Here is a 26,982-nt window from a genome sequence, read left to right on the forward strand (position 1 = left end):
AAAATATACAGTTAATTCACTTTACAGTATATTGAGTATATCACATCTAAGGCGCTATATCAAATGCAAAGATTATTATTTTTATTATATAGGAAGGGTACTAGAGCGTACAGGGAAAGAACGGGAAATTTGGATGAGAATAGATAGCATGATTGGTGGAGCAAGCACACACACTAATGAGAGAAGTCAAATGGCCTCCCACTGTGATACATTTCTATGGTTCTATTTATTGAGCTAATAAATTTAATGCACCATTTAATTATATAGCAATATTGTATTCAGCCCTGGCATTTCAAGCACGAACAGTAGAATAGACAACAAGTTATTTTTGACTGCTGATGACAGCTCATCGGCAGGACCTGGAAGCGCAGACCAGTCACTAGGGGCAGGGAATCTTTCCACTCAACTCCTGTTAACCCTGCAAGCCAAAGCTCTAACAGGTAAGGTTGTCCGAGCTGGACAAGCTGTGAGGAAGCTGCTTTCATTGACAATGGTTTTAGCTGGTTAGATTCCAGCAGTATCCCCACACACTCTGGGATCCTCAAGATTTGGTCCATCTCAGCCTGTGCCTAATACTCTCCAGAATTAGGTAAACAAGATACGTCCCTTCAGGGAGTGCATTCCACGCCAATACATGTGAATTTCCATGTGTAGACTGTATAGGTGGGATGCATAGAACTCTGTTCGTTTTGGCTACTCTTAAACATGGTGATGGGTTTCTGTATGTGGCAATACCCCAAGCTGACCAAAACAAAATTATAAATTGATCGGCTGTCACAATAAGAAATAACCAGTCTTTCATTCATTATTATCAGGATTATTCATTATTATTTATCTTGACAAGTTATAATAATAATAATTTTTGCATTTGATACAGAGCCTAATCACGTCGTTGAGATGTCTTAAAGCACTTCACAGAATAATTATTACCCTAGAAAGCTATCCACCAATCCACTAACAACTGGGTTCCTACTTAGTGCTAGGTAACAGAGTAAGGAAACTTGAGTAAGGTTTTGCCCTGCCCGGGAATCAAACCCAGATCCTCTCGCTTGCAAGGTGAGTGTACTAACCACTATGCTTCAGGACTCCAAGGTAAGTAGTAATCCAGAGATAAATCATATCTATTCATCATTTCCTTGGAAACTGAAAGTCTAACAAAACGAATCCTGAGATTAACTACCCAGATAATATTGATTCCACATGCATGTGGAGAGAAAACAGGTATCTGATGGTGCAATTTCGAAACAATTAAAACCCTCTCTTTATGATTCTGACTGCCCAATTTAAATGATAGGTAAAGTGACTTCACCATGACAACACAAAGAAAATACTTTGAACTAAAAATAATGCAGAACTAAAAATGCCCAAGATCACAATATCATGCGTGAACAAGATTTAAACTTAACAAGCCCATCAGAATCTGAAAACATTAACCCATCCTTCCCTTTCAGTGGTTGCTTCACCGACTGCACTTCCAGCAGTTTGTTACATCAAGGCTTGACTACACCAGCTCCCTGCTTATCAGCCTTCATAACTCTGTGACCCCATCCTCATCCTCATCTCCATCCTCCACTGGCTCCCAGGGAAGAATTATGATTCCCCCCTCTACCAGAAAGCAATTCACCAGTCATCTAACACCCGAGTTCCTACTTACTGCTAAGCAAACAGAGGTGGGGAGGGGAGTAAGGAAACTTGCCTTGAAACTTGCAGGTTTCATCCTGTCCGGGAATCAAACCCAGGTCCTCTCGCATGCGAGGCGAGTGCTCTAATCAATACACTACAGGATACCACATAACAAGCATGTCTGAAAACTTACTGCTTAGAATGCTATTGTTGGATAGGTTAATGCAAAATTTTCATTATAACAAGACAAACATTGATTATGGTCTCAAGATGTGTAGGCAATAATCCTTACACATAGTTCTTTTGTATAGCCATGCTTTAAAGCATAAACATTTCAGAGGCATCAAAATATATGTTGTCTTACATCAGTCGACAGCTGCTTGGTGTAGGTGCTGCCAAACACCACACTTTCAAGAGAAGGAATTACATAATCCTTGTTCTGGGCTGGTGCGTTTCTGTTCAGCCAAGTGCTCTTCATTGGACGAGGAAAGCTGAAAAGGAAACAAAAGTAAATCAAGAAATACCTTTCTCAACAAACTGGAAGCACAAACATTGTCCAAATCGTGGTTGATCCACTCAGCACTTTTTGACATCAATAAAAATGATTACCGTTACACAATATTCTTGTGTGAGCTTGGGGTAGTGATCAGGGTCTCCCTAGAGTTAGACACAGTGGTGGATTGAGTGACCAAATTATTATTGTTTTACAAGATTTTTTTTGGAAGGGATTATCACCCCTGAAAAGCAATCCGCCAATCAACTAACAACCAGGTTCCGACTTACTACTGGGTAAACAGAGGAGTGTGGAGTAAGAAAACTTGCCCCAGATTTCGCTCTGCCCGATAATCAGACCCTGATCCTCTCGCTTGTGAAGCCAAGTACTCTAACCACTGAGCGACAGGACTTTATTACTACAGTACTTGGTTTTATTAACAATTAAAAAAAAAACCCTTCAGGCTCTGCCTCTATTCAAAGACTTTGTCAACTCTGATACATTATTCCACATACTTAGGTAGAAAAACACATACTTTATTAATACTTAAATAATTAGCTTACATTTCAAGGGCTCTATCCCTCATTTCATATAGCACCTTTTTGTTGAAATGTCTTAATGTGCCGCAGGGTTTTAGGTGAACAAAATTTCCATATAGCCCTGGGGTTCATGGGAATAATATCCAGAACTCATTTATTCATTTACTTTTTGTCAAAAACCAGTCCCAAAAATTAATAATCCTTTCGTATGATATAGCGCCTTAATGCGTTGTTGAGACGTCACAAAGCGCCTCACAGAATATACTGTAAAGTGGATTGACTATGTATTTTGGAACCCAACTCAGAGATGTTGCAAAGCTCACAGATCAACAGATTGTGGTTCTTCAACCATAATTCCTCCACAGGGTGATCCTCCCATTTTAATCGCATCAGATTTGCCGAGTAGAGGCCATGTATTGATCCACAGGAAGAGAATAATGCAATAGGACCAGTACTGTAGCTCATGAATACTCACAGCAGTCTATGCTGGTACTCCAGTACAGTCCCATTGTATTGTCAGAGATGTCTCATTTGGATGAGAAATTAAATTGAGATCCTGTGAGCTGTTCAAATTGATGTGAAAACTTCTATTACAATATTCAAAACAAGAAGGGGATTCGCCTTACTTCCTAGTCAACAGACCTCCAGATAAACTGGTCAGTCACTTCATGGTTATGTGCAAAAATCACCAAGCATCCCTACAAAAACACACAGCATGATGGACAGTTAATACTAAAGCGCTTTGAGACATTGACATTAGATTTTATAAAAATGTGAGTGCTTTCCTTCTTAGTTCTATATTTAAAAGGTTCATATGCTTGCTTTCTGAATGCTGGAATAATTCTGCCTCCAAGCAGAATTTGTCTTTAGCTGGAGAGCAAGGAAGGACAGGGAACAGGATGCTTATTCCAGGTTTAACAATCTCCGATGGTCAGTCAGGCCATGAACACAGTCCCAGAAACACATGGAAAGGCAAGTGTGCCAAGGGACACAGGTGAAGGAGAGGTAGATCCCAAATGATGCCTGGGAAGTAATTGCGGATATGATGAATTACAGTAACGTTTAATAGCGACTGAATTGTAAATCTTTTTGCAAAAGGTGAACTTGGCAGAGACCTCATTATGAAACACCTACCTTATCAGAGGTTGGTGAAGGGCAACCAATGAGGCGTGAATCGTGAGAGATACAACAGAAAGGTGGAAATAATCAAACATGACATTGACGTGGTGATGAAGTCCACGATGTAAACTAAAGTGCAGTTTCAAGGTCCGACTACTGATCAGCTGCAGAGAATTCAGGTCATCGGATCTGGAAGGGAGGAATTTTAAATCATTTAGAAAGCACTCACTGGGGAAATGATCCTCATTAATTTAATGAAGCATTTGTACCAGTCGACTAAAGGAAAAGGAAAGTCAAGGGGGAAGAATCCTTTCAAAGTAATCCCCTGTCTGCAATAATAATAAAACAGATCCGCCCTCTAACTGGTAACATATACATCTTTATTTTAATCACATCCCCTCCCACAGAGAAGCATTACTTCATGTTTTCATTCTCACTTGAATAATCAACTGTGATGTAGGCCAGCTGTACACATCTCAGCATTCGCAGCTGTCCTGGTTATACATGGAAACATAGTTGTTCACTGCATTGAAAACCACTCCAGAATGCCTTAGCTGAGAAAGATTATTACCAGCTGAGCGCACTCACTAACCCAAGATCTATTTGAGTACTTGACGCAGATTTCTAAAGCAAATTTCTGCTCCTTTGATATTGAAAGTCTAATCTAAAAAATGTTTAAAATAAATAAACAAATTTCCCTGTGTCTGGGTAATACAATCACAATTGCTTGATTTGCGTCAGCCAGGCTTATTTAGTAGCACTCTCGCCTCCCGAGTCAAACGGCTGAATCCAGTATAAGATGAAAGCTCGGAATAGATAACATTTAAGTGACTAATAATCATCTCAGATGATGTTAGAATGTCACTATGTATTCCATATCCCTTTCAAATACTGCATAACCTTTTAAACTTCATTCAGTTTAACAGCAACAAATTTGTCTTGAAGCAACCGATTTAAGTCATGAATTGGTCAAACTTCAGTCAGTTTAATATTGCCTTCTAGGGAGTGCTCGTTGGTTAAAAAAAGCAACATGTAAAAAAATAGAGCAAGAGTTTTTGGTTAGTGCTGTGGACACTCAGAAAAATAACCAATTTTCTTTACAAGTTCTATTAAGCGATAACCATCTTGTCACTTACAATACATTTAAAAAAAACATTTCAGCATGTGCCAAAAAATGTCAACATTACCGTCCAGACGTTAGAGCGAGGTAGCACTAACTCTGTATTTCAGACCTTTACAACAACTTGCAATTTATAGTGTACTTCGCGCGGGATAGCGCTTAACAATGGTGAAGCTTGACACTGAGCTGAGGCGGGAGAGAAGGGAGGTGACTGTAGGCATGGTCAAACAGGAAGGTCTTCAGATGTGATCTGGCAATAGGTAAGGAGGTGGGACTGAAGCAGAGAAGTCCAGAGTTTTGGGGGGTAGTGAAAGAACAGCCGCTGATGGGGTGAAATCGCAGAGGACGAGGCACCTGTAGAAAGCCGGAGGCAGCTGAGGGAAAGGGAAAGGTAATAGAGTGGGATGTAAGCAGGTTGGAGAGGTAGCAAGGTACTAGGGAGTGAAGTGATTAGTAAGTAAGTGTAAGGATCTCAGTTCCTGACTGATCATCAGTCAATCATGCATCAAAAGCAGATTTTCATGTTCAGAATAAAACAGAACTTGGTGAATATCTGACCAGAATGACTATTAAATACTCACGTAAAATCTTTGTCAGTAAAATTGAGATCTAAAGTTAACTGGAAATCCATTTCATTGAGGGAATCTTCAATCTGGATGTAAAATTGAAGTGATGACAACCTTATTATTTTATTCATACCATTTCAGAATTTTTACTTCAAGAGTTTCCGACACGACACCTTAAATCTTACATATTGTTCGATGCAAAGATTGGCATTTTACTCAAATATTTGATCAGTTGAATTTCTTACCAAATTAAATCACCACAATGTTTAAAATTTTGGAAATGCAAGAATATAGTACATAGAGTGCTTTTTGCTGAATCGGTAAAGTCGTACAAGTATTTAGTTTGTGATATTAGGAACATTGGAATTACTAGACGAAAATAGAACTACCATCCTGGTAGTCACATGCTACAATAATGAAGATGCTGAAAGCAATTAATTCTGTATGGATTAGTTTACAACACAGCGGAAAGCTTTAGGAACCTTAGATCCAAAGTTGCCTGGTTCTTCCAAGCCATTCTACACTTGTCATGTTTCGAATTACTCATATATTCAAATGATATACTATAATTGTAAGTGTGATAGAAGGGAACACACTCCAGGAGTCAATCTAACACTACTTTACTCTTCTCTATTTCTCGTTAAACTGATAAAATTCAGGAACAGGATTGCGAAAGATATTCAATGCAGAAGTGAAGCGGGAATAATATATTACCTTCTTGCCATCGAGCAATATTTTAACTTTGAAGAGCAAGACGTCATTGACAACAATCTCTTCATTTTTATAAAGAATCTGAAAGGTTTTGCTGCACGCTGTGCAATCGTGGACAGAAGGGGGGAAGGCAAGATCAGAACCTAGACAGGAAAACAGAAAACATCAACGATTAATTTCAAAGTGCTGTACTCATTATTTGACTTTAGGTGAATTCTGATATAATAAGCCTTACATTTGATATAGCGCCTTATCACATCGTTGAGACAACGCAAAGCACTTCACAGAATATATTGTAAAGTGGATTGATTGCATATTTATGGGCAAAACACAGCAGCCAATTGTGCACAGCAGTGTCCCACAAACAGTCTTTGATTGACCATTTTTTAAAATAGGGATTATTGTCTATGGAAAGTGATACACCAATTGACTAACAACCAGGTTCCTACTTACTGCTAGGTAAACAGAGGTGTGTGGAGTAAGAAAACTTACCTGAGCTTTCGCCCTGCCCAGGAATCATACCTGGATCGTCTCACTTGTGAGGTGAGGGCTCTAACCAATACGCCCCGAGACGCCACTATGAATAACAGCTGCTTTGCCACGTTAGGTTTTTATTCAGCCCAGTTATTTTCTCACAAGAATAAAGAGTATGGTCGTAGGCATCAGCAGATTGAACCTGCTGAACTCTGTGACCCACCAGCAATGGGTAATAAATCTCTTCTGGCACAGCAAAGACAATTAGTTGGCCTTTTCATAGCACTTGTGTTTACATTACACAGAGAATGTGTTTCCACAAGTGGGAACAGAACAAGACAAGGATAGAGTTTTTTCCAGCACCCTGCACCAACAAATACAAATGCCCCCTTACTGAAAGAAGCCTGTTCAAAAACCCAACTTCCCCAGTCTGTCAGGTTCACGAGAGCTGCCCTTTCGCACTCAATAAACCAAAGGCAGTGTTTACAGACGGTCGATAAGACAAACTTTCATGAAAACAAAAGATTCAGCAAAATGTGACTCGGTACTGAAAACAATAAAAAGAGATACCAATCTTCCAACATTTTCACTTCGCAGTTACTCGGGATAATTTCTCACATTGGAACCATGAGTGGTAACGATTGCAAAAGCTGTTAGCTGAGTGGAGGTAGTGTGCCCGGCCAGGCAAGAGAATTACTTCATTTTTTACAATTTCACACACTGCAATTTTATAATACCAGATTAATTTCTCCAACAATTGATGCCCAAATAGGATTAAAAAGAGTATAATTTTCAGATTATCCACCCTTGGAGGAAAAAATGTCGAAAGAATATTTACAGACTATGTGGATAATGACAGGTACAATTTACAGTAGGCATCTGATAAGGTGCCTCATAACAACTTGCATTGATTTATCCTTGCATTTGATATAGCGCCTTATCACGTCTTCGAGACATCCCAAAGCTCTTCACAGAATATACTATAAAATGGATGATTGTATATTTTGTGGGCGAAACGCCACAGCCAATTGCTCACATCAGTGTCCCACAAACAATCGTGGATTGAAGTGACCATTTTAATATTATTATTTTTTTGGAGGAATTACTACCCCTGGAAAAGCGATCCGCCAATCGACTAACAGCCGGGTTCCTACTTACTGTTAGGTAAACAGAGGCGTGTGGAGTAAGGAAACTTGCCTACCATTTCATCCTGCCCAGGAATCAAACTCAAGTCCTCTTGCAAGTGCTCTAACCAGTACGCTACAGGACTCTACAATAAATCATTTACCTCATTGATGTTAGTTGAACATTATTGTCCCAAAATTGCCTGTCGTGTTCAGCTGCAAGCTACACTCTGCAGTAAATCCTGTAAAGCACTTTGAGAAATTTCAATGACAGGAAAAGGTGCTATATTAAATACAAGGAGTGTCATAATTCATGTGTAGCGCTATAAAAGAGCACATCGAAATAGCCATTCAAAAGTAACTGGGGATCTGGGTTTTATATACAGGGGCACTGAATATGTCTGCCATTTACCTGCTCTTTCTCAATAGCCCTCTAGGTGACTATTAACGTATTTGATAAGTTCCCTCTCGAAGGTCAATATGGATGCTGCCTCCACCACTGCTCCCAGTATCCTAACTACTCTGTGCGTGAAAAGATGTCATTTGCTCGCTTATTTTCATAAATTGATGCCCTGTAGTCACTGACTCACCAAAATAATTTCTCCCAATTGACTCCACCAAAGCACCTTATAATTTTAAAGACCTCTATCATGAAAACAAGCTTCTTTGTTCCAGCGGAAAGTTGCAGTTCCTCCAGTCTCCGCTCATTAGCCAAACCACTCATCCCCAGAATCATCCTAGCAAATCTCCTCGAAGTACAGTTACAAGGATAGGTTCAAAATATTGAGGCTGTTTATACTGCAACAAATAATGTAAACTTTAAAAGTTCCAAAAGATTGAGAACATGAATAATAATAATAATACTTGCATTTAATATAGCGCCTTATCACATCGTTGAAAAGTAACTAATAAAATAATATAATAAAACAGTAACATTATTCTTGCTGCACGACTAATCTGTCATTTGATGACCCAAACTCCAGGGAGAAGTTCAGAGAGAAGTTCAGAAAGAAACCTTTCCATATAAATGTTTGCTCGAATACTGAGTGCTTTGCTACAATTAGCTATTGTTTCTGAGAACATAGCATTTGAAAATGAATTGGATGAATATTTGAAGAGAAACAATATGAAAGGGAGCAGAAAATTGGATTAGAGTTGTTAGCTCTAATGGAGAAGCCGGCATCGGCATCCACAGGAACTCAATGTGCACCCTTATACTTTCATAATTTCCATGAGCTTCCCGGGTAAGATGATGACTCACGAAATTAATGGCAATGTACATTAACGAGATTGAAATTGTCTTAGCAATAGAAAGCAGGGGTATATAAGTTTTATAAATAACTAGAAATTTCAACATAAGAGCCATTCAGCACATCATATTCATGCTGAGCTATATTCCCACAGGAGCCATCTATGGTAATCACCCTGTAAATTATTTTATATCTCTCATTCATGCATTTTTCTAATTCTCTGATAAATATCATAAATGTGCAGTCCTGGAGCGTATTGTTTGAGGATTCGCCTCGAAAGCGAGAGGACAAAGATTTGATTTCCGGGCGAGGCGAAACCTTAGGCAAGTTGGGACATCTCAATGCACTTCATAGAATCTACTGTAAAGTAAATTGACCGTATATTTTGTGGGCAAAACGCAACAGCCAATTGCGCTCAGCAGTGTCCCACAAACAGTGGATTGAATGAACAAAACATTATTATTTGTTTATTTTTGATGGGATTATTACCCCTAGAGAGCAATCCGCCAATCGACTAATGACCCAAGATGCTGGACAGCAAGGGATTTGAGATCAGAAGGGGTAGAGGGCAGGGAGGGTAGGGTGACTGAAGGCATGGTTGAAGAGGAGGTTCTTAAGACGGACCTGAAGGAGGCAACAGAGGGAGCGAGGCAAAGGGAATGTGGGATGGAGTTCCAAAGGGTGAGGGCAGAGAGGCCGAAGGCCTGACCGGCGATGTTGAGGCAGGCCAGCCAAGGGAGATGAAGCAGGCCGGAGCCCACTGAGCGGAGGAAGCGGACAGGTCTATACAGAGTTGGTAGGTCACAGAGGTAGGGAGGAGCAAGGCCGTGGAGGGCTCTGTAATTTGTACACAAGAGTAATTTGTTGCTGTTTAGATACAACAACACACAAAGAAAAGCGAATGCCACTTTCACAGCTATTAAAGAGCTCTTTGCAGGTCACCCACCTGCTGGATTCAGTAGGCTGGCCTCCAACTTGTGTGGAACCCTGGGCGGCAATTTCATCGTGGCACGAATCTGGTAAAACCTGCAACAAACCACATGTATATTCAATTAAACACAGTTAAATATTCTGTAATTATAAACCATCTCACTGCATTGAAACAACAAAGCAAAGCAACTAAAATAGCCAAACTCTACTCCTTTAGATGTAGCAGTCATCATTTTCTATTTCCAACCAATAATAATAATAAATAATCCTTGCATTCGATATAGCGCCTTATGACTTTGTTGAGACGTCAAGAGAAGGCCTTGACTGCAAGGCAAGGTTACAACTAAAACCCAAAGTACGACATTAGACAATTTAATAATAATCGTTGCATTTGTTCTAGGTCTTTTCACATCTTCGAAACGTCTCAAAGCGCTTCACAGGTGGAGTCCTGTAGCTCAGTGGTTAGAGCACTCGCTTTGCAAGCGAGAGACCTGAGTTCAATTCCAGGCAGAGGGCGAAACCTTGGGCAAGTTTCCTTACTCCACACAGAGCCTAATAATAATCCCTCCAAAACCAAAAACAATAATAAATTGGTCATTTTCAATCTACAACTGTTTGTGGGACATTGCTGTGTGCAATTGGCTGCCGCGTTCGCCCACAAATATACAGTCAATTCACTTTACAGTGTGTTCTGTGAAGAGCTTTGGGACGTCCTCCCGACGTGAAAAGCGCTATATCAAATGCAAGGATTATTATTATTATTATATACTGTAAAGTGAATTGACTATTATTGAGGGCGAAAAGAGGCAGCCAATTGCGCACAGCAGTGTTCCACAAACAGTCGTGGATTGAGTGACTAATTCATTTGTTTGTTTTCTTTGTTTTTCAAGGAATTATTACCCCCAGAAAAGCGATCCGCCAATCAACTAACCGGGTTCCTACTTATTGCTAGGTAAACAGAGGCGTCTGGAGTAAGGAAACTTGTCCAACATTTCGCCCTCCCGGGAATCAAACCCAGATCTCTCGCTTGCGAGGCGAGCACTCTTACCACTGAGCTACAGGACTCCACCAGGATACCAAGATGACTTGGTGTCCAAAAGAAGTTCCCATTATGTGCAGAGAAATGTTTTTCGCACTCACTCTATTTAAAACAATAACAACAACAACAAGATTCCATTTATAGAGCGCCTTTCACGTCGGAAGGACGTCCCAAGGCGCTGGACAGTTGGGTCAGGACCCGAGCAGGGGGAAATGGTCAGGGTGAGGGGAGGGAAGGGAGGGAGCGAGGAGGGGGTAGAGAGTCGAGAGGGGAGCTGAAGGCACGGTCAAAGAGAAAGGTCTTGAGACCGGCCTTGAAGGAGGAAAGGGAGGAGGCGGCGAAGGCACTGGGGGATAGAGTTCCAGAGCCTCGGGGCTGAGAGGCTGAAGGCCGGGCCACCGATGGAAGGGTGGTTGGGGCGGGGGATGTGGAGGAGACCGGAGCCAGAGGAACGGAGGGTACGGGCAGGTAAGTAGGAGTCCCAAACCTGAACAAGACAATGTTTTCAGCTGAATTTTACAACTAAGTGATTTCAGAATGTAGTGCCAGAATAAACATGGAGAAAAGGGCACATCTGTGATAAGAGCACTGTAGGCTATTGTACCAAAGTCAAAGGATGGTAGTCTGAAAAGATGATTTATTACAGCAACTCATCAAGAGCTGTTCGGGAAGAGAAGCAGCATGGCTCCAGCCTGCAGTACCATATGGGTCGATTCCTGGCTTAGGCTGAATGACTTGCTGTATAATGTACCAGTGAAGAAACGGATGTTGAGACTAAAAGGAAGGTCCAGCTACTGCTACTACTAATAATAATACTTGCATTTGATACAGGGCCTCGTTGAAAGTCTCACAGTGCTTCACAGAATATCTTGCAAAGTGGATTGACTGTATTTTGTGAGCAAATCACGGCAGCCATTTACGCACAACAGTGTCCCACAAACAGTCATGGAGTGATGACAAATTATTATTATTTTTTTTAAAGAGATTATTACCCCCAGAAAGAGATTCTCCAATCAACTGACAACCAAATTCCTACTTACTGCTTGGTAAGCAGAAGCTTATGGAGTAAGGAAATCACCCTTACTAATCACCTAAGCAATCTCTCTGCCCTAGAATGAAACTCTGGTCCTTTCACTTGCGAGGAAAGCACGCTAACCACTGCACAATTTGCACTTAAAGAGCACTTTTATTTTACAAAGCAGTTGCCTTTACTTTACAAATAAAGGGTTGCTAAAAATACGTAACAGGTGAGGGGTGACAAAGCATTCAGGTGAGGAAGCACAGATTAATTGTGTTAATGCAAGGAAGTCCACCTGCGTCCACAGTAAGGCACAAAATAAGAGATTGAATAACCTGAAGCAATTGCAAGGCAGTAATCTAATCTCTAAGTGACGTGGTAAATGGTGATCCGAGCCTTGAGATTTCTGACTCAGTCATTCCAGCACTTCCTTTAAAGCAAAACATGTCCCGTTTACTTCTGGGATGATTTTTATGGCATCGTGTGCCAACAGCTGCTGCCCTCTCGATTTTTATGCTGGGTGGCATTCACAGTGAAAGATCAATATTCATTCCTACAGGTTTATGGAAAGCGCATTTGTTGGCAAAGGTAAGGAGAACTTGTTAAGTATGCACTACCGATGTTGCATTTATATCACATGGTTTTGGGTCGAAGAAACTTAAGACCTTACTATCTCACTGAGATGCCTCAAAGCACGTCACAGAATATAATGTTACGTGAATTGACTGTATATTTTGTGGGCGGAACGCGGCAACCAATTACATAGCAGTGTCCCACAAATAGCCACAGATTGAATGACCAAATTATTTATTGATTTATCTACTGAAGAGATTATTACCCCCGGAAAGGTGATCCAACAATCGACGAACAAAAGGGTTCCTACTTACTGCAAGGTAAGCAGGAGCATATGAAGTAAGGAAACTTGCCTAAGGTTTCGCTCTGTCTGGGAATCAAACCCAGTCCTCTTGCTTGCCAGGCAAGTGCTCTAACCAAGGACTCCAGATGCCAGCATTATAAATTGGGGTTGAGCCCGTGCAAATTGCCTACAGCAGCTTGTGGTGGTCTACTGTGTAATGGAATCGACAGGCTGACCATTTATTCAGATCTTGTGGTACAAAGATGGGATACTTTGCACTGTAATATCTGAATAAGTCCTGTAGCTCAGTGGTTAGAGCACTCGCTTTGCAAGTGAGAGACCTGAGTTCAATTCCAGGCAGAGGGCGAAACCTTGGGCAAGTTTCCTTACTCCACACAGAGCCTAATAATAATCCCTCCAAAACCAAAAACAATAATAAATTGGTCATTTTCAATCTACGGCTGTTTGTGGGACACTGCTGTGCGCAATTGGCTGCCGTGATTTGCTCACAAAATACAGACTGCATATACAGTCAATTCACTTTGCAGCATATTCTGTGAAGCGCTTTGGGACGTCTAGAAGACGTGAAAAGCGCTATACCAAATGCAAGGATTATTATTATTATAAACAGTCAGCCTGTTCAATCTTGGGAAGGAAACAGCTACTCAATGAGCTACGGAACACATCATTACATCTGTTAGGAAATTCTGAAACCTCATCCGCTATCAACCATCTCAGGTGAATAATGATACATGGTGTAGGAAAGTTCTGATCCCAATGAGCATCTGCTGGCACTTTGCCTGTAAACATGTGGTTACCACTGCAGGGCATTACTTAAGTGGCAAATTTCTAAATCAAACCCACCACAAGCCTCTATGGAGCCGAATGTGATCATTCAAGTATTCTATAACTGGCAGAGGAGCGACCCGGGTTATGTTGGGACCATATGTTCGTGAATAAGAGCATAAGTATGGAATGTGTAGAAAATGAAAAGGACCTGGGGGTCCTAACTGACAATAAATTGAAGCTCTCCCAACAATGCTCTGTGTCAGTGAGTAAAGCAAACCAGATGGTGAGATGTATCCAGAGGTCAATAGCAAGCCAAAATAGTGGGGTAATCCTGCCACTGTATAAATCATGGTGAGACCACGTACTGTGTACAGTTCTGGTCACCACAGCACAAAAAGAATATTGGAGAAATCGAGAAGATACAGAGGAGGGCAACCAAAATGATTGAGGGAATGGAGGGACTGGATTATGTGGGGCAAGTAAGTAAATTGGGCATGTTCACGCTGGAAAAGAGAAGATTGAGAGGCGACATGATCGCTGTCTTTATGACCCTAAAGGGGCAAAACAACATAGATTATGACGGTCTTTTTCAACTTGACCAGAATAGTAGAACCAGAGGACACGGCCTGCAATTGAAGGGGTTAAAGTCAGAACAAATCTACGCAAACACTATTTCAGTGAGTGAATAGTGAACCTGTGGAACAGGCTCCCTAGGTTGAAGCAGGAAACCTTGATTCCTTCAACCACAGATTAGGTAGTTTTCTTTTAGGAAATAACATTATGGGATATTGTACATAGGCAGTTCGGGACATATCTGCATGCGACCGCCAGGATGGTGGAAGGCGAACTAGATGGACCTTGGTCTTTTATCGTCTAGCATTTCTTATGTTCTTATGTAAGTTTCCCTGAAATTCATCTTTAAAGATCCAGCTGGTCTCTCACAAACACCTTTCCAGATTCCCACTTTCCTTTACACCTAGAATCAAATCACAGAAAGTCTGCAGTCGTGCCTGTGTTAGCTCTCTAGAAGAGCAGCCATTTAGTCCCATTCTCCTGACTTTCCCCCACTACTTTATACATTTTTCGTTTTCAAATATGTGTCCGATTCCCTGGTATAATTAAAACCCTTCTGCATTAAGATCTGTAAACAGAGCCCAACACTGCAATACTTACTTATCCATTTGGTTCGATTATGATTAGCTCAGACTACTTTTTTTCTAGGGCTTTCTGTAATGTTTCCAAGTTTCGATGGCAGGACTTGGAACAAAACATCTAATATTTACACTTTATGGTCTTTACTGTAATCAAACTAATTGTGTTGGAAAGCTAAAAGTTCAGAGATTAAACAGAAGCAACGTGAGTGGGGAATATACACTAAATAGAAATGCACTGCAGGTATCAGAGCCCTTGGGGTTTTGGTAGATAGGTCACTACAACAATCAGCAGTGTCCTCGGGTGATTAAAGCGAACTGGCGAAAAGTCATCAACTTGAAACATTAACTCACTTTCCTCTCTCCATAGATGCTGCCTGACCTGCTGAGTGTCCCCAGTGACTTGGTTTTTATTTCAGATTTCCAGCATCTGAAGTATTTTTGCCTTTTGTTTAAAGTGTATGAGTGTACAGTTAAGAGGGTAATATAGAAATCGAGAGACGATTTTAAATTGTATTTGATCTTGGTGAGGCCACATCTGGAGTACTGTGAGAAGATTTAGTCTCCCCATTAGTTACAGGAAGTACATCAGGTGCTGCTAGATTAATTTCAGTATTAATTAATTCAGAATTTGGGGAAAAAGCTACACCCAATTGTTCATGAGACAATTTTCATTTTGTTTTTTCCGAATATTGGAAATCAAGTCAGTCAGTTTTCACTCCAGTCTCAATTTCACATCCGCACAGGCAACCCACTGTACCCTTTAAGTAATCCCTTTTAGTTGCTGATATTAAACAGAGGCCGCTTTGTACAAGATGGATCTTGGGATCAGGAACCGGCTATGAATGTGATATTTAATGCAACAGATTAATCAAACTCTCAAAGGTATGCAGGTCAATTTCTCGACTCATTGCACTGTTACAAGAAACATCTGGAGCGGATTGATGCAGCTGTTTTATGTAACCGCGACTGAAGGGCATGCATAGCGAACCATATTTCCATCCAGGAGGTTCCTTCTGTAAATTCCTTCCTTACTTATCTAATAAGACCAGATTTTAATTTAAAATCATACAGAATTCAAAGTAGCCTGGAAGTTCATACAGAACTGAAATAGCCATTGAACAAATTCCACAAATACCTTATAACTTGGTAGCAATTCAGTTACACTTCACAAACAACATTTCATAAATCACAATAGTCATATAGACTTGCACGAGGGCAGTTACTGTTATTTTAACATCTGATTTTTTTTCTAATTCTGTTTCTTGGGGTTACCAGCAATAAGTAAAGTTAACATAACATCATTGTTCTGGCAACTGTGCAGTATGTATTTCAGAACACTGCAATCGTTCAACAAATTAAAACATGCGAATTAAAGTGCAAACATCCACTTGAGCAGATTGGCAGAACTGGGCAGATAATTCACACAACGGATGCATCAAATAGCACAACACAATGTCCGCAATGCTGATTGAAAAATGTCCCCTAGCCTGAAACAAGACAATTCCTTTCCCATTGTAGCTCAAGTTCACAGAGATGTATAACACATTTAGTCCACTGCCTGGAGCTAGCGATTAGAACCATACTTGCCCATGAGTGCACATATGGAACTTGTTCAATGAAAAGCGACAAAAAATGTCCAGGGGAAATATTACTGACATTGTTTGTGAACAGGAATAACCAGGGAAGAAAAAATGCATTTTCCAAAGTTGAAATGCTTAAAAAATGCAAAAAGTAGCATAAATGATTAGATTTTTTAATGTAGTCCTTGAATTTAAGCTTTGCCGATGCACAAATTGTAAACTTATCCTAAAATAATCAAAATAATCCTTACATTTTTTCTGGTCAGCCGGGTGTCTGACACATACAGAAACCCATCACCGTTGCTTAATAGTATCCAAACCAAACTGAGAATTCCATGCATCCCACATACACATAGAAATCCCAGAGATAGGTTGTTGGAATGGAAAGTGCACTCTCTCCCTGGAGGGACACATCCTGCTGATATAATGCTGGAAAGTATTAGGCGCAGGTTAGCAAGAACCAAAGTTTGGGGACCCCAGAGTGTGCTTGGGGATAACCGCTGGAGTCTGATCAGCTAAAACCGCATAGCCTGTCATTGATAACACTGGGTTGATAACTTCCAGGTCCTGCCGATGAGCCGGGCCGGGCTGTGCTGTCATCAGCAGTGCCCTGGAATACTGTGGACCCGCCTGGCTCAGGAACCAGTGAAGCGTAATCCGCCACAGAGGGCCGGATAGATTCCGATGTCCTGTGGCCAGGCATGTCACTTAACGGCAGAGTGAATTTGTGAAATAAAAAAACAAAACAAAGTGGTAATATTGGTTCCAACCTGGCAAGTTCCTGATCTTTTAGGAATCACTTGACCACAGAGAACAAAGGAAAACGACAGAATAAAATCACCCCCGAGCCACTCAGATGATTAACCACCGAAAAACAGGGATTAGTCAGGGACCAGGAACAGCTGGGAACTGATCAGGCGCTTTGGAGAATGTTGCATGGAGACCTAGAAATGGAGCAAATACAGATATGCAAACCATCTGCTTGATACTCATGTCTAGTGATTACACCACCCACCACATTATTTTTCTACATAGACAAATAGAAACAGTCCTGTGGAGTTCTGTAGCGTACGTGGAGTCTTGTAGTGCAGTGTTTAGAGCGCTCTCCTCGCAAGTGAGAGGACCCGGGTTTGATTCCCAGGTGGGGCGAAAACCTTAGGCAAGTTTCCTTACGCCACACACCTGTTTACCTAGCAGTAAGTTGGAACCTGGTTATTAGTCGATTAGCTTTCCGGGGTAATAGTCCCTTCAAAAAATAATAATAAATAATTTGCTCACTCAATTCACGGCTGTTTGTGGGACACTGCTGTGCGCTGCTGCGTTTTGCCCATAAAAATATACGGTCGATTCACTTCACAGTATATTCCGTGAAGCGCTAACGGCCTTATCACGTTGTAGACGTCTCAACAACGTGATAAGGCCCTATACCAAATGCATGGATTATTACTATTAATATTATTACAATGTTACTTGCTAAGGCACAGTGTGATAATCACCATCTGTCTTAAAGTGTGCAAATTTACTGTACAAGTTAACACATGATGGACTCTGGTTCAAATTAATCATTAACAGACAGGGAAATTTAAAACAAACATGCATTATGTGTTTGGTACATTATGGTGGTATGATACAAGTTCAGTGGGGGAGCTTGCACCAGCATGAATGAAATGAGTCAAATGGCATCTATGCAGAAAGATATTTTCACCAGTGATTTGGCAAGCAACACTAAATTGCTATAAATTTCTGACAAATATCAGCACTGAACTACTAGTCGAGTCATTTTGATTCTGCTCGCTACGTTCGTCAGCTCAATTTAAAAGATCGCTAGAAAGTGTAATATATTCTTGTAAACTTGATACTGGTCAGACTGTTGGAAGGTCTCTGCCGAAGACCTTTCTTTTCCACCGCGCCTTTGGTCACCTCCCCCCGGCTCGGACCCGGGGATCCTAAACTGTAAAGCGCTCTGAGACGCTGTGATAAGGCGGTATATCAAGGCGACTTTTTAAGGCACCTTGGGATATGCAGCAAGTAACCTCAAGTTCCTCCGTCTCCACCACCACCAATGTGACCCACATTAAAACCTTTCTTTTTGCTTTTGGTCACCGTACCCTAACCCCCCAGCCTTCCTCAGCTCCCTACCCCCACCTTGGGCTTCCAGTCGGCTCTGTGAAGCACTTCGAGACAACAGCCTGCATGAATGGCACTGTACAAAAAGTAAAATTAGGCTGTTGTATTTAGCCACAAATCTGCAGTGGAATCTATGGTATGATCACAGACAAGTTACCAGCCCCAGAAATCACAAGACAGCTGGTGTGTGGGAAGTAGAGAAGTTCACACCATTGCAGCAGCAAACCGGCTTCAGAGTTTAGGACAGAACAGAGGGGGCAACTGGCTTTCCTACACCTGACAAGAAAGCACTTGATATGAATACCAAGAAGCAGTATATCAAGAGACCAGAGGAATGATGCTTTTATTTCCCAGTGTTGACATCCACTACTCCTGATGACCCTCTCTCTCTCTCTCTCTCTTTCACCCCTATTGGAGTCATGTAGCATATTGGTTGGAGCAGAGGACCCGAATTCGATTCCCGGGCAGGGCAATACCTTAGGCAGGTTTCCTGACTTTACACGCCTCCGCTTGCCTAGCAGTAAGTAGGAACCCAGTTGGTCAACTGGCGGATCGCTTTCTGGGGTTTAATAATCCCTCAAAAAAAAACAATAATTTGGTCACTCAATCCACGACTGTTTGTGGGACACTGCTATGCACACATTGTAGCCGTGTTTTGCCCGCAAAATATAGTCAATTCCCTTTACAATATATTCTGTGCTGTGAGACAGCTCAATGACGTGATAAGGCAATATATCAAACGTAAGGGTTGCTATTATTAGATTATATTTTGTAGCCATTCTTCCTCTTTTTTCTATCATTTTTCTCCGAATTTGGTATTTCCTCCATTGGCTGCTCAGTTTTTCAATTTCCTTTTTACAAAGCTATTCAAGCAACTTGAAACCCAGACCTAGTATTTCACACTCTGCCAAAGAAATAGAAAATTAGGATCACGTGCACTGCACAACACTGGAAAGAGTAGCCAGGGGTATTACAAATTAAATCTTGAAATAATGGAGGCCAACAGTTTAAACAACAGAAATACTTGGCTCAAATAATCCCTGGTCAGAACAGAAAACAATTTCAGATTTGGATTTGGCAACCAATGGACCATTAAAATAAACCGGAATAAACTAATCGTGTGGCATTGCAGTCATTGGAAACCCAAGTTGCTTGTGAATTTTTTTTTCTTTCTGTTGTTTCTTGATAGCTTACAAAGTATGAGATTTCACAACTGAATCTCAGTAGTTGTTCTTAATGCTCTCCCCTGCCCAGAAAAAAATATAGAACTACAGTCATAGTCTATAGATTTTTTTTTAAATCTATAAACTTCTCGATGCCAGTGTTTGAACTTAATGATCCTTATGGTCACTGCTGACAGATTAATTTATACTTTTACTGCAAAGAGGCTACGTTCCGCTGACATTTATAACGCTGGCTTGTCAGTAAGCTGCATTACCCTAGTTAAATTTTTTGCTTAATGTAAGGCTTGTCAATGCTAGGAAATCATTCACTTTAAAGTTCTGAATACAGAGACAGCATCAAGCATTTACTGCACACCCCACTGAGCGTGAAGATCATTCCATTTCTTCTCGGCAACACACTCTAAACTTAATTAGTAGTTTTGCATACCAGCCATCCTTAAGAGGTCTCTAAAGACTGTACAAATTTATGTCCATTTATTTTCAATTATACGCAACAGACATGCATCCATGGATTGCATCCACTGGATTGCAACCGTCCCAACATGTACAGGCTTCCTGTGAAGGAGCGCTTCACAGTGACGGAGTCTTGACATCGAGCCAAAGGGAGAGGGAGGGAGGAGGTGACCGGAAGCACGATCAAAAAGGAAGATCTTTAGGCAGGATTTGAAAGCCGGGAGAGCAAAAAGGAAACAGTAAGAAGCAATTAGAATGCGAGAAATAAAAACAATTTAAAAATGAGAATGAATTTGCCCAAAAGTCTCAGTGGGTAAATGTCTCAAGTGTTGCACAGGTTCAGAAAAGCCACAGGTTCAAGCCCTCATCTATGCTGAGACAGCCAATTGTAACAACAGAATGAGGTATGACTTTTTGGTGGGGAGGAAGAGAAAGCGAGTTTTTACCAGATATCCCTGAGCCAAACAGAAGGGCAATACTACAGGGCACTGCTGATCACAGCCTAGCCAACCTGGGACCTTGTCAGACTTGAACAGACAGACCAGTCACTGGCGTAAGCACTGTTCCCACTCTGCTACTGTTAACCCTAACGAATAGGGTGGTCCTAGCTGGACAATCATTGGGAAAGCTTGCCAGGCAGTGATATCAATAGCAAGCTGGGCTTTAACGCATTCCATTCCAAAACACGGGAATTTCCACGTGTCGGTCAATCGAGTATCTGACCCATACAGAAACCCATCACCATGCTTCGGAGTATCTAAACCAAAATGAGTTCCATGCAATCCACCTGCACATGGAAATTCCTGTGTTTATTCAATGTTTATTGAAATGGAATCCGCCTGGAGGGATACATCTTGCTTACCAAATTCCAGAAAGGTGCAGGTTGGCAAGAGCCAAGGCTTGGAGATCCCCGAAGAGTGTGCATTGGGCTACTGCTGGTGTCTAACCAACTAAACCCGCATCATGTAGTGTTTTATTCTGAAAGCCGTCGTGGGAGCCAAAAATCCTATTTCTGAGACTTCCCCGGAATATTCCCTTTAAAAAAAAAGTTTCTTTATTGGCGGATATCAAGCAGACGAAAACTAGTAACCGCAAACATTCCCACATTCATGGCAACAATTTGCCCAGTGTACCCTTGAATCAGCCAACATGGCAAGGAAATTATAGTCCTGCAATCAATCAAATCAGATGCAGTAGAATAATAAACAGCATTTAATCTCTCTCCTCCCCAGCCTTGAGGTACACATGATGGCCAGCAAAGAAAAAAGCTCCTTCTAATAAGAACTCTTGTTAAAATGAGCAGAAGAACGTCTGGATTTTAAAAATAAACCGATATGGTGTTATACTAAGCTATTTTTATTTAGTGGTGGCGTACATGATGTTTTTGGAGCTCATCTAGCAAGCAAGAAGACCTGGGTTTGATTCCTGGGCAGGGTGAAACCTCAGGAAAGTTTCCTTACTTCATATGACTCTGTTTACCAAGTAGTAAGGAGGAACCCTGTTGTTAATCGATTGGCGCATCTTTTTCCAGGGGGTAATAATCCCTCCATCTCAAAAAAAAGTGGTCACTTAATCGATGACAGCGCAATTCACTGCTGAATTTCGTCCACAAAATTTACAGTCAGTCCACTTCATAATAAATATTCTGTGAAGCGCTTGATACTTGTCAATGATGTGATAAGGCGCTATATCAAATGTAAGTATTATTATATTAAAAATACCCATTCTTAACAAAATTTAAGCCTGGTAAAAAATGCACTGCATTACATTTATCTTACACAGCTTTAAAGTAAGAAGCCTTCAAACTAATGTCTCAGTTCTGAATAAATGGGTCTGAAATCCAATTACTTCCGCCAAAACATTTGTGCTACGTTCCCAGTTTCTTGCCCATTAAAGATTTTAAGATCTAACAATAGCTGTGGCTGCATACAGTAAACTGATAACTCATCACGCCATGGTTGGAGGGCTCAGTGACGAGTTATTAGGAGTTTACTGTGCTTATAACTTTGACATTAATATTTAAGCATTCTGGCACCCAGAGAGGAATGCAAAGAGGATTACAAAATTTTAAGTACTAAAAATAGCTGGTTTCACTCAATAATGCAGCTAACCCCATGTTCCAATTACACAGATATATTTGGTCGGGTTCAAATCAAAGCTGAGTGAGCAACCTAATCTGAAAATAATTGAAATTCCCTACATTTTTGAGTGTTGCAATGGGGGTTCCAGTCGACAATGGATTGCTTTGAATTGACTTCTGTTTTTGTTAATGGATTGCTTTGTTTGTTCCTCTTAATTCATACCTCTTGGAATTATATAGAATGTGCAGTATGCGAATAGTCAATTCAGACTAAATAGTCTGCGACTGTTTACATTCCCAACATCCCACCCCTCCTTTATTTGTTTGTTAGTCAGGTGGATAACACACATTATTATGCTTAAGAGTATCCAAACTAGACAAGAGTTCGAAATAATCATCCTTGTATTTGGTATAGCGCCTTATCACATTGCTGAGACATCTCAAAGTGTTTCACAGAACATATTGTAAAGTGAATTGACTATATTACACCGATTCTGCTCAGTTTGCCCAAATCCTTTTCACAGTTCCCAGTAAACAGATTGAAGGATGGGAGAAGCTACAGGGCACCTCTTTAATGTCATGCAAATAAATCGCTCTCGTTTGAACCATATTCTGAAGATTCAGACATGAACGTCAGAAATTAAAAATACACTAACATCAATCCTGTTGGCTTAGTAACTAGGATACGATTTGGTTTCTAAAATGAGCAATTCAATGGGGAGGGAGGTACTAGAATATTAAAAATATAGTGGGGCACTTTGAGATGTCTCAGCGCCGTGATAAAGCACTATATGAAATGCAAGGATTATTATTAATAATATTATTATTCACTGTCGCACCTAAAAAGGAAAACAATTAAATTATGTTGGTACAAAAAATAAGTGGTCACTCAATTCACGACTGTTTGTGGGACACTGCTGTGGAAAATTGGGTGCCAAGTTTTGCCCACAAAATGTACAGTCGATCCACTTTACAATATATTCTTTGAAGCACTTTGAGACATCTCAACATGATAAGGCTCTATATCAAATGCAAGCGTTATTATTAATGTATTTCAGATAGACTCTATGGCTATTAGAAATTAAAGAGGTCACCTTCGGAATAGTCGAACTTGCACAAGTTCAATAACTCCTGACTCTCAGTTCAGAGCCACAGTTCCTGAATCTTGAGTTCTCCCAAAACACGTGATAATTCTGCTCTCATAACAATTGCTGCTATTGTTCATTACACATTAACATTTCAGCTAATTTTGTCACATGCATAGATAAGATCAGCGCCTACAAATGCTTTGATCAAGAAGCATAAGCAGCTTTGCATGGTTTTCGCTTTACAATTGTGGGTCGTTGTATGCAAAATTGGCTGTCACATTCACCTACAAAATACAGTCACTACACTTTACAGTAGATCCGGTGAAGCACTTTGAGAAGTCCTTCCAACATGAAAGGTGCTTTATCAAATGCAAGGATTGCTATGGTACAGGCAACTTTCAGTCCCATTTTGTATCATAAAACCAGACCAAACCAGGTCTTGAATGTTGGCCTAAAAATATCTACATCACTGAAGCTTAAAAAAAAGCACAACTTTTTTTAGATGCGAGGCGAGCCTCCCCTCCCCACCCTTCCCCTTAAGCTGATGATTCAATGTCCAATGTAGCTCCACAAATAATTAGTCTCCAAATACGTCTCCAACACTCACAGCCAACAGCCACGAGTGTTGTTGGGCAATTCAACCAGAAGAGCTTCCAAAGCCCAATCCAAATTTGTTCCTTCCTGACATCCACATATGCACACGGTCAACAAAGCCGCAAAAAGTCTGATTCTTTCAAAAGCAAGTTAGATTTATTTTAGGAAATAATATCTTCGGATGCAGGACAAGATATGTGCGTGCGACTGCCAGGATGGTGCAAAGCAAACTGGATGGACCTTTGTCTTCTTTTGTCTAGCAATTTTATGTTTTTGCATGTTTTGAAATAACAATTAGGAGTAGAAAGCCTAGCTGGCTTTATTCCCATTATCTCGTCTCAAAGGGCTTCACAGAATATACTGTAAAGTGAATTGACGGTATATTTTGTGGGCGAAACGCGGCAGCCAATTGCGCACAGCAATGTCCCACAAACAGTCGTGGATTGAAAATGACCAATTTATTATTGTTTTGGAGGGATTATTATGAGGTGTGTGGAGTAAGGAAACTTGCCCAAGGTTTCGCTCTGCCTGGAATTGAACTCAGGTCTCGCGCTTGCAAGGCGAGTGCTCTAACCACTGAGCTACAGGACTCCATTTTAGCCAGTGAATCAGTTCTGTCTAATTCTATATACCAAGTAACAACTAGTTCGCTTGACAAATCTAAATACAAGTTTCCCATATCTATTTCCGCAATAACAAACCGATAGAAAAGAGGTACATTTTCATCCCAAACCTGGTCTTCAAACTTTAATGGGTCTTCTTCTCCAGAATACAATTCAAATTCTCAATCAGAAACAATATCAGGCTGTGGTCATCTGCAGGTAATCGGTGACACACATGCATTTTTCACATTTGCTGAGGATTTTGTCAGAACATATTCGTCTCTCTAAGACTTGCACGTGTTTTGAGAAATATCAGTTTGAAGGGTTTCTTACGAAACGACAACAAATTGCATTTATGTAGCTGCTTTCACATCAGGAGGGTGTCCCAAGGTCCCGAAAACTAGCCTGTTCAGGGGTTTAAGGGAGTACTTACAATTCACAGCACTCCGTCCAACTATAGAAAAATGACAAACGAATTTCCTCACTTCTCTCGGATCTTTGGAAGCTGCTGCCTCAACTGTAAGGATACTCCAGTGAAGTCACAAACTAGAAGAGTCGTGTGCATCTATAAGTGGCTCAATCCACTTGAACAGGAACAGTTACTTCACATCAGCCTTTTTGCACGTGCCTCATCCCCTCTGTCCCACCATTAGCGAATGTGCTTTCAGCCACTCCGCCCCGAAACTCTGGAAACCCCTGGCTGAATCCCGTTGCCTTACCATCTCCTTGCCAGTTTTCAGATCGCACCTGAAGACCATGCCTACAGTCACCTCCTTTCTCTCCCAGTGGGAGTCTAGCTCCGCCACTTTTAAGCACTTCAAGACGATACCCTACGTGAAGGGTGCTTTATAAATGAAGTTATCGCTGTAAAGTTGATCCGGAGTCAACTGACCCTAAATTGCGGACTACAGTACCTCTCCACAGGTGGTGGTGTTACCACATGTGGTACTATATTGGCTCAAGGATGATCAAATGCACCCTCTGCTATGAATTAAAATGCATCTCAACAATGATCTCACACAAGAGGATGATGCTTGATGTGAGAAAATAACCGTCCCAATCTTGTGCCGTAGAGTATGAATGTTTTCTGTGTGAGCAAAGGGTGTTTTAATCTATAGCTAACCCTTACGATAAATGAATGTGGGAGCGTTAAAAAAAAAGGGGATCTATCCACTCCCCTACATCCTCGGAAATTAATTTCTGCTTTGTGTTTTTATTCAATAAATTAAATTTCTTAAATTGAGAAACACGCAACAGTCATCAGATATGTTCATTGGGTTAAGATCACACGTAACAGAAACAACAAACATGTCTTATGATTGTACTAACAAGCAAAATGTATTTAAAAAGTGGGTATTTCAAAACCAGTTTGATGATGGGTATACGGAACATAATGATATTGTGGGACTCATGCAAAACCAGGGAAAAACCATAATTTTCTAAACCAAAAGAGTGTAGAAGTAAGAGTCACCTGTTATTGGCAAGTATTGCAAGTACAGACTAATCACAAGTTTACAGAATGCATGTTGGGTGGATTATGTCATGAGTCAGATTTCTTATCTACGCCAAAGATAGGTGTTTGGAGACTATGGGGTGAATGACTAAAAGAAAGGTGACAAAAAAATGTTGAGAGATATTTGACAATTAAGTTTTTGACAGAACTTTAAAGGGTCCATTAAAAAGACAAATGCTGTCACTGCACCAAATCTTTCCATGGTAAAATTACAATCCTATCACCAGTCGATTCACCAAAATGTACAGCCACTTTGAGCTACTCCAGTATTTTTGAAAAACTACGCACTTTGGTGACTGCATCTTGCAAGATGCGTGTTAACCGCATTGGCAGTTAGCATACGGCATGCTTGCTTTAGACAGAAATAACTCTCATGTCAAAAAAAATGCAAGCAAGTTGTACAGTTCATCTCCAGTTTCACTTTTTAGTCACTCACTTCATGCTGTTTGTGAGACATTGCCGTGTGCAAAATGGTTGCCACGTTCGCCCATAAAATGCCATCACTGCACCTTACAATATATCCTGTGAAGGGTTTTGGGGTGTCTTTCTAACGTGCAAGGATTATTATTATTATTAATAATTGTGACAAGGACAGAACCAACAAAGAGAAACAATGAAAAGTTCACTTACCCCCTCTGAAAGAGATCCACATTGTAGAACTTATGTAACTCCACTGAGAATTCCACAGTTGCTTGTACCTCTGACATCTTTATTGTCGAAAGAATCAACTTTTGTTTAAGGAATAACCATCGCTACCTAGAAGAGACCATTATCATTATAGTTTAATTATAATAATCTTTGCATCTGATATAGCGCCTTATCATGTCGTTGAGATGTCACAAAGCGTTTCACAGATTACGCTGTAAAATGAATTGACTGTATATTTTGTGGGCAAAATGCGGCAGCCAATTGCGCACTGCAGTGTCCTACAAACAGCCAGGAATTGAGTGACCAAA

The 26,982-nt window shown here is 40.7% G+C and overlaps 1 protein-coding gene across 2 annotated transcripts in view; it reads right to left on the reverse strand.

The window, feature by feature from the left end:
• Positions 1–26,982, reverse strand: part of fam135a (family with sequence similarity 135 member A) — an 82,329-nt gene that overhangs the window by 36,475 nt on the left and 18,872 nt on the right. For both annotated transcript variants that reach the window (XM_007904200.2, XM_007904199.2), the window contains exons 3-8: positions 26,657–26,782; positions 9,966–10,045; positions 6,175–6,314; positions 5,476–5,546; positions 3,790–3,963; positions 1,988–2,114 (exon numbers count right to left, since the gene is read on the reverse strand). In XM_007904200.2, the coding sequence (XP_007902391.2) occupies positions 1,988–2,114; positions 3,790–3,963; positions 5,476–5,546; positions 6,175–6,314; positions 9,966–10,045; positions 26,657–26,733 (669 nt within the window). In that variant the 5' untranslated portion in view covers positions 26,734–26,782. The remainder of the gene's footprint in view (positions 1–1,987; positions 2,115–3,789; positions 3,964–5,475; positions 5,547–6,174; positions 6,315–9,965; positions 10,046–26,656; positions 26,783–26,982) is intronic.

The sequence above is a fragment of the Callorhinchus milii genome, unplaced genomic scaffold (genome assembly GCF_018977255.1).
Source record: "Callorhinchus milii isolate IMCB2004 unplaced genomic scaffold, IMCB_Cmil_1.0 Scaffold3, whole genome shotgun sequence".
Taxonomy (NCBI): Eukaryota; Metazoa; Chordata; class Chondrichthyes; order Chimaeriformes; family Callorhinchidae; genus Callorhinchus; species Callorhinchus milii.